Source organism: Rutilus rutilus (assembly GCF_951802725.1).
Source record: "Rutilus rutilus genome assembly, chromosome: 12".
Lineage (NCBI taxonomy): Eukaryota > Metazoa > Chordata > Actinopteri > Cypriniformes > Leuciscidae > Rutilus > Rutilus rutilus.
Window position 1 is genome coordinate 10,194,515 of NC_140217.1, and position 11,552 is coordinate 10,206,066.

At 35.8% G+C, this 11,552-nt stretch overlaps 1 protein-coding gene across 1 annotated transcript; it reads left to right on the forward strand.

Annotated features, from left to right (window-relative positions):
• The first annotated feature begins 152 nt into the window (after positions 1-152).
• On the forward strand, positions 153-10,223 carry dytn (dystrotelin). The gene is made up of 14 exons (XM_084425440.1): positions 153-233; positions 518-589; positions 706-904; positions 986-1,071; positions 1,525-1,625; positions 1,711-1,782; positions 2,238-2,401; positions 2,785-2,896; positions 3,158-3,270; positions 4,290-4,425; positions 6,834-6,907; positions 7,029-7,179; positions 8,237-8,726; positions 9,772-10,223. The coding sequence occupies exons 1-14, from the start codon at positions 215-217 to the stop codon at positions 9,873-9,875; spliced, it is 1,893 nt and encodes a 630-aa protein (XP_084281566.1). The 5' UTR covers positions 153-214; the 3' UTR covers positions 9,876-10,223.
• Positions 10,224-11,552: the final 1,329 nt, after the last annotated feature.

Below are 11,552 nucleotides of genomic sequence, written 5' to 3' on the forward strand. Positions count from 1 at the left end.
ATTTTGTATTAGTTTTTGTGGGGCACTGGTTACTTTTTTTGCTGAAACCTAGTTAGCCTAGGCTACTTTCCATGCTAGGTTAATCTATTAATTTAAAAAAATTCTCACAAAGAAAACAATGTAGTTGAAAATAAAAGGAATATGGTGTAGATGGTCATTGATATTTTATTCTTTTTGTCTCCATAACCAGGGTTTTATTGAACAGAGAACTGTTATGGATGTGGATAGCATAGGTAAGTTTATTGGTCCCTGTTTACATTAATTCAGGATGAAAATGGCAGAAAAGGTCTGTTTAAGGTGTATTAAGAATAATAAAAAATGCTGAACAGGATCTGTAAATAATAATGTAGCCTATGTATTTATTAATGAATTATTATAGGATATTGTGCGCATTTACAATGAAACCTCTTTCTCTGTGGGTATCCTCTTTTGTGTATATTGGTACAAGTACATTTATTGATCAAAATCCCATCAATTTCTTAAAAAAATAAATATTCATGTATTTCTCCCACAAAAGGTCTGAATGAGGTTCGTCCTGCAGTGTATCGAGCTGCTCTAAAGCTTCGCTCATTACAAAAACTATGTCAGAGTAAGTTTTTCTGTGTTTAACTTTTTTTGTGAATGCAGCAGGATGCTTTTATATAACATTATATAATCTCGCAAACTTAATATATCTCATTAGTGACTCTCTTTTTCAAACTCCAGTGCACCTGGTGTCACTGCAGGATTTGCGCCCAGTTTTAAATACTTTATGTGCTGGGGAATCAATGATTAGTCTTGCTCAAGAAGATGTACAGCAGCTTCTAGAAGAGCTATTCCAGAGCATTTCACATGAACTTCCTGGTCAGGCAGTACCTGAAGCCACAGATCAAACCACCAGGCTTCTCTTTAAACTGTTTGACAGGTGAGGGGTGACTACTGATTCAACATTATATAGTCTATTTTTGTGTTTATGCATGTGTGATTTCATCTTGCTTTCTTTTAGAGAGCAAACCGGGGTTATTCTGCTCAGGTCTGTGGAGGCCGCGCTGATCGCCCTCTGTGGAGACTCTCTCTCAGCTAAACAGAAGGGTCTGATCTACATTCACTTGATTTTTATCGCTTATTCCGATTCTGTCTAGCTTTCAGAATGTGTTAATGCTGTTTACGATCTTAGTTAAAGGGATACTCCACTTTAAAATGAAAATTATGTCATCATATACTCACCCTCATGTTGTTTCAGTCCTTTATGAATTTCTTTCTTCTGCTGAACAGAAAGGAAGATATTTAGAAGAATATCAGTAACCAGACAGTTTCTGGTCTCATTGACTTCCATAGTATATTTTTTTCCTACTATGGAAGTCAATGAGACCAGAAACTGTCTGGTTACTGACATTCTTCTAAATATCTTCCTTTCTGTTCACCAGAAGAAAGAAATTCATACAGGTTTGAAACAACATGAGGGTGAGTATATGATGACAGAATTTTCATTTTAAAGTGGAGTATCCCTTTAAGTGTTCAGGGTCTGTGCTTGTGTCTCTGTAGCTCTGTTCCGACTGGCTGAGAGCTACAGTGGGAATCAGGAGAGCAACAGGGGCTCTATCAGTCGAAGTGCACTCAGAGTCCTGCTGGAAGACCTCAGCCAGGTGAGAAAAGCAACAGTTTGATCCAATTAATAAGAGCCACTTCTAACAAATACAACACATTTCTAAATGAAAACGTCTGGTTAAGGTTCCAGCAGTGGTTCAAGAAAACCATGTGTTTGGCCATGCTGAAACTGCAGTGTCCTCCTGCTTCAAAGGGGTATTGTACATTCTCCTAACACACACACACACACACACACACACACACACACACACACACACACACACACACACACACACACACACACACACACACACACACACACACACACACACACACACACAATATATATATAATTTTGGTTTGACTGTGTATAGAATATATACATGCAAATATATAATGCCTTTATTTTAGAAAGGTGGTCCCTCACAAGAGGACCATCATATTTGCAAAGCTGTGGCATCAAAAAGTTTAAAAATCCCTGTTGAGGAGATTTTTTTACATTCAAAGCAACATACAGTAGGCCACACATTTTCCCTTGTAGGTATTTGAAGGTAGCTCTCAGTTGCTAGCCCAGATTTTTAACCACTAATCTCTACCAGCTACAGTGTTTGTCACTCACACACATGTAAACAGCCTAAAATCCTGAAATTTAGGGATTTTCTCTCTCTCAGGTAATCAGAGCAGATGTGAGTGAAGAGCATTTTATTAGCTGGCTACAGTCAGAACCCCGCCTGCTGTTATGGCTGTCCACTCTCTACAGGATTTCAGTGAGTGAGGCTGTACAACACAGAGTCCGCTGCCATGTCTGTAAAGCCTTTCCTATCACTGGCCTCAGGTGGGTTTTAAAAAAAATATTATTGCTATACATCCTTGCAAGGTTTGAAACTGGTTTACTGGCCCACAGCTCTGGTTGTAATTTTTATGTTTCAGGGTTCTTTTACTAAAACAAAAAATTGAAACAAAATAAATGAAACCTAAATAGTAATACTAACAAAATGACAAAAACACATAGCAAAATTACCAAAAAATTTACAAGAATTTAAACTGAAAATATAAAAATAAAAGTAAAAGTAATTTCTTTTTTACAAACAAATAAAATAAAATTTTTAAATATTAATAATTATACTAAAATGATACTGGAATGTTTGTATTGGGGCTGACATGCGTGCTGTCTAGATGAAATGGATAGTGACCTGGTACGACCGTCTCTTCTCATAGGTATCGCTGTCTGAAATGCCTGAATGTACACCTCTGCCAAAGCTGCTTTCTGACTGAGAGACGCACCCGGAAACACAAGCCATCCCATCCTGTACTGGAATATTGCACTCAGGTGTACTACCAAGCATATAATGTTTTACATACTGTGCATCTATTAACTAGGGATGTCAGTTTAATGCCTTAATTTGCTGAGTAATTAAAATAATTGATTTTAGTTTTTATTGTTTTATTTTTCATTTATTTAGACAAAATATTTTAGAATTTTAAAATGTAGGCATTTATCAATTATATCAGTATTGAACAGAATATAGTATATATAACACACATACTCTTTTAATTATGCCTTATATAATGTGTGTTATGGTTTGTTCAGCCATCCTGGAAGGAGTCAATAGCATCACTGGCCTCCAGCGCTCGACACGCTTTGGTGCCTCGACACACCCGGAGAGAAGCAGAGAGGAAGAGAGCCCTGAGAACAGGGTCCAGGTACACATTGTGTGTGTGTGTGTTTTTTGTGTTGGAAATAAATCAAACCTTTAAACTGTGAATAATACATGTTTAACAGAATATTTAACTGGTTGTTGTCTGCGATGTGTGTTTTCTCTGGATTGAATAAACAGACGGACGACAACTGGTTCAACTCTTAGTTTACTCTCTGATAAAGAGATAAAACAGTCTTATACAATGTTTGTCTTCGCCCTCAACATTTCTGTAAAATGAATTTCAAGTGCACTGCAATTAGCACGTGCTTCAAATTCACAGATGACAGCAAATTAATCAAACTTAAAGCAGAAACATGAAAATATACAAACATATATGGTAATGTAAGAAAAAATGATGTGGACGTCGAAGATCTCAAAAATGACGTTTATTACAGAGCATAGCAGTGGCAAGGTTCACAAAGCACCTTGGGTTCACCGGCGTCAGAATGAACCCAGAACATCCAAATCTTAAACCTTTTATCCTGTTACAACTCTTAATGTAAGTTGAGATGCCCCATTGTCTGAGAAGGTTCTGTGTGTCCCACACCCAGTCCCATTCCACAATTGACTATCATTTGCTCAGGATGTGATCAACCCAAATGGTCAAGAAACAATATAACTTGACTGCCTTAATCTGTATGATAATTAAGCCATTTTGGGGATGAGCTCATTCTAAAATATATTTAGGAGTGGAATCTGGGTCGAGGCAGACTACAATTTCTTACAGTAAATAATCTCATAAATATGATTTAGAAGAAGAATTTAAGTAAAGTGATTTTTAAGGAAAAAAATAAATTAGATTAATCAGAGCTTATTAGAAACCCACCTCTCCCATGCATGCAAACACAATGCTGAAAGATAAGAGGAGGTGCAAAGACGGAAATTAAGAAAATTAAAGGGGAAGATGCACACATATACAGACAGTCACTACAGGTATACATTTGAACTTTTTTGTGTAATTCTGTATATTAAACGTGTAGAATACTTTCTATACCTGTTACACATGTGTTTGTGTGTCTGCAGTGCCTCCTCTCCAGTGCTGCAGTTTGTGGAAGATCCAGACATGCATAATGCTCCTGAAATAAATCTGACTGCCAGCCCTGCTGCGGTTACAGTCGAGTCTAAAGCCCTGCAGACGGAAGAGATAGAGGTTCCTCAGGTAACTTACCTGCAATGTTTCACAATAGAGAGACCTCCCATTCCAATAAAGCATTGCAAAAATACACAATATATAAATAAAATATTTAGGCTTTTATAAAGTCTTTTTTTCTTGTGATTTCAACAAAAGTTGTATTCACTGGTGGCCAAAAGGGATTTCTGGCCTAGGAAAATTGACCACCATTTATTTAAAGTAACACGCTAACTTTTTAGGACTTTAGCTTACAGTGGGTACGGAAAGTATTCAGACCCCCTTAAATTTTTCAGTCTTTGTTATATTGCAGCCATTTGCTAAAATCATTTAAGTTCTTTTTTTTTCTTCATTATTGTACACACAGCACCCCATATTGACAGAAAAACACAGAATTGTTGACATTTTTGCACATTTATTAAAAAAGAAAAACTGAAATATCACATGGTCCTAAGTATTCAGACCCTTTGCTCAGTATTTAGTAGAAGCACCCATTTGATCTAATACAGCCATGAGTCTTTTTGGGAAAGATGCAACAAGTTTTTCACACCTGGATTTGGGTATCCTCTGCCATTCCTCCTTGCAGATCCTCTCCAGTTCTGTCAGGTTGGATGGTAAACGTTGGTGGACAGCCATTTTCAGGTCTCTCCAGAGATGCTCAATTGGGTTTAAGTCAGGGCTCTGGCTGGGCCATTCAAGAACAGTCACGGAGTTGTTGTGAAGCCACTCCTTCGTTATTTTAGCTGTGTGCTTAGGGTCATTGTCTTGTTGGAAGGTGAACCTTCGGCCCAGTCTGAGGTCCAGAGCACTCTGGAGAAGGTTTTCGTCCAGGATATCCCTGTACTTGGCCGCATTCATCTTTCCCTCGATTGCAACCAGTCGTCCTGTCCCTGTAGCTGAAAAACACCCCCACAGCATGATGCTGCCACCACCACCATGCTTCACTGTTGAGACTGTATTGGACAGGTGATGAGCAGTGCCTGGTTTTCTCCACACATACCGCTTAGAATTAAGGCCAAAAAGTTCTATCTTGGTCTCATCAGACAAGAGAATCTTATTTATCACCATCTTGGAGTCCTTCAGGTGTGCTTTCATGTGTCTTGCACTGAGGAGAGGCTTCCGTCGGGCCACTCTGCCATAAGAGCCATATACATGATTTGTATAGTCACAGGAGCAAATCACTCCGCCCAAGTAGCAGTGCTTCGCCTTCTGAGAATATAGTGCCTGTATACGGTTAGAAGATGGCTGTGTCTCATGTGACCTTGTTATTTGTATACGCTGTGACTATACAAATCACAACATGTAAATAGGAAAATGTTGGTGTTATTTTGTCACTTATTGGGAGCAGTATGCTAGCTGGAGCCGTTTACCTCCAGTCTTTGTGCTAAGCTAGGCTAGCGGTGGGTCCGTCAGACAGAGTTACAGCACGCACGGAGATGAGAAGGGTATGTATGGACTTATCTAACTCTGGGGGATACGGTGAATAAGATAAAGTCCCAAAAAGTCAGTGTGTTCCTTTAAATAAATGGTGTTGACAAGTACAAAGAAATTATGAACACAAGCAAAAACAAGAGAGAACCAACAAAATATTAAAAACTGATTATGTTGTAGTTAGTGTATGCTTTTTCCTGTGAGCTTTTTGTTTTTCTTTTTTGCATAGCAGACCAATACTGTATTTATCACTTTGAAATAGTCTTTGTTACCAGCAGACTGAGAAAAAGCAAGAAGAAACCACTTAAGTCAAGATCTTGAAACAACAACAACATGAACAACATATTCACTGATCAATGTTTACATGTGAATTAAAGCCTAAATTCAATCTGTTCATTATATAAATTTATCGTGGCTCTTTAGAAAAATCTGGACTAAACCTCTCAATTCATATGGATTACTTTTACGATTTCTTTATAAACTTTTTGAAGCGTCAAAGTGCTAGTTGCGTAGCTGTCTTTGGAGGGATAGAAAGTTCTCAGATATCATCCAAAATATCTTCATTTGTGTTCCGAAGTTGAACGAAAGTCTTACGGGTTTGGAATGACATGAGGGTGAGTAATTAATGAAAGAATTTCTGGGTAATCTATCCCTTTAATCTTTAAAGGGGTATTATGTAGAATTCAGAAAGCCTTGTTATTAGAGACACTGGTGGCCATTAAGTGAACTGCAGCCAGCAACTTACTGCTTGTGCACACAATTTATAGTCATGCGAGTGAACACCAATAGTAATAGTTACACACCAATAGTAAACGACAAAATCAAATCCTGCCCTACATTTTTTTTTTCTCGTTCTAGAAGCTGTTTCACTCATCCATTACAATAGGGAAGAAATGGTCTAATTTAAGAAAAAATGAATGGGAGAAAATGCTTGTTGCACTCTGGAGATCATCATAATGCTAAATGATCACCCTGTGAATATTTTATTTATGTTTATGATGTTATAGAGAGAAACAACCGATCTCCAAAAAGACCTCAGCGTTACCCAGAAGGCCATGAGGGATCTGCAGAGAGATAAATGGTGAGCCTTTTTTCAAAGTAAATCTTTGAGTATAGAAAAGACAAGACAGTCTTGTGTGCCATATGTGCATATGTTTGAACGTGTGTATGTTCATTTTAAATAACTGCATTTTTGTGTTCAGGCTCCTGGAGAAAGAGTTTCAGGTGTGGAGAGTTGCAGCCCAGTCAGAGCATGATTCACTGGAGGACAAATGCACTGAGCTGAAGACCATGATGGAGACGCTCAACCAAAATAATCAGCATCTGGAAGACGAACTGGACAGAGTCAGACATGTGAGAAGCGGCATAAGGAGGGCATTTAGGCCTAAATATAAGATATATGTATTTGAATTGCAAATAAAATTTCCATCCATTTGAATTACAGAGTTTTAACATGAACTAATAAACTTGAAAGTCACCATGAAATCAATATAATATCAATATCAAATAAGATTCCAATACACTGTAGAAAAAATTATATGATCAATACGTTTTGACAACATGTTTTTGCATTGCTTAACTCGTCAAAATAAGTTAAGCAATTTTCTACTTTTTTTTATAAGTTATACAAGATTCAACTCATTTTTTAAGTCAGTTTAATGTAATTTGACATCCAAGTTGATTGTACTTAAAAATTCAAGGCAGCAATTTTCTTTTTTAACAGTCTAATAGCCAATGACAGTGATCAAATCAATGCCCGATGGACAAAATCATGTCCCAGCCTACATTTTTTTCTTGTTCAAGAAGCAGTTTCACTTGGATATACCTCACGATAGGGAAGAAAATATTAACACATCTTCCATTTCTTGCTGACTTTAATGTGATGCATATTTGTTAGTCATAAATGAAACAGATAAGACACAGGTGGGATTTCTAAAAACTGAATGTGTTTTAAATACACAATAACCTGTTTATATATTTATCAGCAATAATTCCAATGTTTTAATCTCATACATTTTTACATTGAATATTGCTTATTTAACAGCCTGCCATATTTTAACCATGCTCATACTTTTTAACTGAATAAATTGAGTTGTTTTCACAATGAACAGATTAATGCTTATTCTAATATAATATATATATATATATATAAATGCATTTGACAATACGATTTTATGATTTAAATTAAATTAAATAGAGGCAAATGGTTAATAACAAACTATGGCATGGCTTTTTGAGTGCAGAAACCTTACCTGTTTCATTTATGTATGACTGACAAATATCACATTTAGTTTATGTTAAAACTGTGCAATCCAAATGGACTTTAGTAGGGGGCAATATTTTTATTCATTTATGTAAAACATGAATGTAAAACAAGTTCTTTAATTGTTGTTTGTTGTCGTTGTCACAGGTGTTGAGTCGTAGGGACAGAGATGAGCCCAGAATTGACTTTCATTCCCATTCAGACCTTCGACCAGAACATGATGACAGCATTAGTGAGAACGACTGGACACAACCAGGCTGTTTAAAACCTCATGACAGCTCCAGTGGAGAAGAGGAGATTGAGAAGGGGAGAGAAGGAGGAATAGAAGCGGAGGAGGAGACTCTTTATGAGGTATCAGAAGACATCTCTACGAATCTGGATGACACAGATAGTGTTTTGAACCAGGACGTCCAGACAGCTTTGAGGCAGCAAGAGGAATTTGAGGAGGAGGGGCTACAGGAGGAACAGGAGGAGGTTCTGCTTGAAAGACAGGATCTTTTTTTATTCCATCAGTCCATGTCTGATTTAGCACTGGAAGAGCATTCAGGCTCAGACGACTCACAGATGGACGACGAGGAGGAACTTTGTGAGCTTGTACAGCAACTTAGAAATGAGCTTTCTCTATATACAACCACAGGTTTGTGCAGTCATTTTTATTATGCTTGCAACTTTGTAGCTTTGTTGTCCTATGATCCTACAGAAATTATTCGAATATGCTGGTTTTGTGCTCAAGAAACATTAATTATTGTCAAAACTGTTGTGCTGCTTAATATGTTAACATGATACACTGCCATTTAACATTTTGGGGTAAGAAAAAAATCTTTAAAAAATATATAAATTAATACTTTTATTAAGCAAGGGTGCACTACATTGATTCTAGTGACAGTAAAGACATTTATAATATTTCTATTTCAAATAAATGCTGTTGTTTTGAACTTTCTATTCATCAAAGAATCCTGAAGAAAATGTATCAAAGTTTCCATAAAAATATTTAGCAGCAAACCCTGTTTTCAACGTTGATAATAAGAACCATTATTAATAATTGCACAAATAAGTAAATATATATATATTTAGTATCAATTATCCAGTCTTCAGTGTCACATGATCCTTCAGAAATCATCTAACATACTGATTTGCTGCTCAAGAAATATTTTTAAATTATTATTATCAATGTTGAAAACAGTTTTTGCTGCTTACCATTTTTGTCGAAACAATGAGATCATTAAAACATTTGCGGTAAGATTTAAAAAAAGAAAAGAGAGAAATTAATACTTTCATTCATCAAGGATGCATTAATGTGACAAAGTGTGACAAAGTGACAGTGAAGGCATTTATAATGTTACAAAAGATTTCTATGTTATAAATGTTTTAATTAATTGATTCAATAATGCAAATAAACGCTTGACGTTTCTATGAACTGGTTTCAACATTGATAATAATAATAAATGTTTCTTGAGCACCAAATCAGCATATTAGCATGATTTCATGAAGACTGGTGTAATGATGTTAAAAATTCAGCTTTTCATCATAGGAATAAAAATATTTTAATATATATATTCAAATAGAATAATACTATTTCCGCAGTATTTTTTTGATTAAATAAATGGAGCCTTGGTGAGCAGAAGAGATTAAGTAGTAAATATAAATGTGTTTGTGCTATTTTTTTGTTTTCTCTCCATCAGGGTCTGTCTTTCTACAGAAGGAAATGCTAATGACGGCAGCAGAGGGAGTCAGAGACACCGTTTCTCATTTAGTGACTTCCGTGAGGACCACCAGTTTGGCATGATGGCAGCCAATCATGGGTTGCAAATAAATGTTCCCTCATTTCCAACCAGTACAAGCCAATTTTGTAAGTCTCATCCCATTACAAGGCTCATAATAAATTCAAATTTACTAGCTCAATTCACAATTTAATGCAATCTAAATATAAAGAGGTTGCAACTCTTTTTCAAAATCTAAATGAGTCATTGGTTAATATTAGGCTATTATATTCTTGTTCCTACATGAATATTTGATTTTGACTGGTCTATTGCAATTCACTGGTCAAATTGTTGGCATACCATCTGTTGTCCAGGGCAACAGTGTATAACGGGCTTAATTATAGCCCATGTCAATAAATTATCATTCATCTCTAGTTAATGTGTGATTTTATAGTGAATTTATAAGCTGTTTTTTAATTGACTTTTAATACACGACATTTTGGATCTTTTTTTATTTATTTAAATAATGTCCTCATAATGTTTATTTTTTTTGGACAACACATGCATAATATTTTGCATTCAGTACACAGTAAATTTGTTATATTCTCATGTTATGCAATACATATTCATACAGAGTGTTTTTTTTATTTTAAAGGTGTCGTGAACTGCATTGTTTTTGTTTTGTTTTATGTTTCCTGGGGTGCACTTATAATGTCACTATATGATTTTTACATCAAAAATGGTCATAATTTAGAAATAAACAGCATTTTCCTATAGTCCTCTGATTTGAAGGCTCTGCTTTAAGGGGCGTGTCTGTAAACGTGTAAACGCCCACTGTTGTGATTAGCTAACATCTTTGCATATGAAATAGTTAAGTATATTATATGTGGACCCTCTCGAAAACTTTTAGCATATTTTTACTATTACAGCTCTCAAGGTTAACTAATCATGAAAAGTGTTGATTATAGCATTATTTAGATCTTGGCATGAAAGGTCGCACTGATGATCTCGTCATCGTCGATTTCAGCACACACTAACGAATGCATTTCATCATAACCATACCTGTCAACCGTTTTTCCCGGGATTCTCCCGTATTTTACCTTGCTATCCCGGTTTCATCCCGTTTAAATATTATTAATCATTAAAAGTATTATTAAAAGTATTTTTAATCTTTCTATAAAAAAAAATAAATAAATAAAAATCCCAATGGGCTCAAACCAATTAAGCGGAAATCCCGCCCTGCAGCTAATTTAATTGGTTAAGGTTACAATACCAACTAAACTACTGAAAGAAGTGTTACCTGTAGTGGAAGAGCCTCTCCTTAATATTATTAACTCGTCTTTATCTTTAGGTCATGTTCCAAGAACATTTAAACTGGCAGTTATAAAACCACTCATTAAGAAACCACAATTAGATCATAATAACCTAGCAAATTATAGACCCATTTCAAATCTTCCATTTATGTCTAAAATATTAGAAAAAGTGGTGTCCGCTCAACTGGGCTCTTTCTTGCAAGAAAATGATATCTATGAGAAGTTTCAGTCTGGTTTCAGGCCGCACCATAGCACTGAAACTGCGCTCGTTAAAATCACAAATGATTTGCTTTTAGCTTCTGACCAAGGCTGTATCTCAATATTAGTTTTATTTGATCTTAGTGCTGCGTTCGATACTATAGATCACACAATACTCTTAGATCGACTACAAAATTATACTGGTGTTCAAGGACAAGCATTAAGCTGGTTCAGATCATACTTATCTGACCG

Coding starts and splice junctions, on each gene's coding strand:
- dytn (XM_084425440.1), top strand. Junction 905..985: donor CTCTTTAAACTGTTTGACAG/GTGAGGGGTGAC, acceptor GCTTTCTTTTAG/AGAGCAAACCGGGGTTATTC. Junction 1,783..2,237: donor TGTCCTCCTGCTTCAAAGGG/GTATTGTACATT, acceptor TCTCTCTCTCAG/GTAATCAGAGCAGATGTGAG.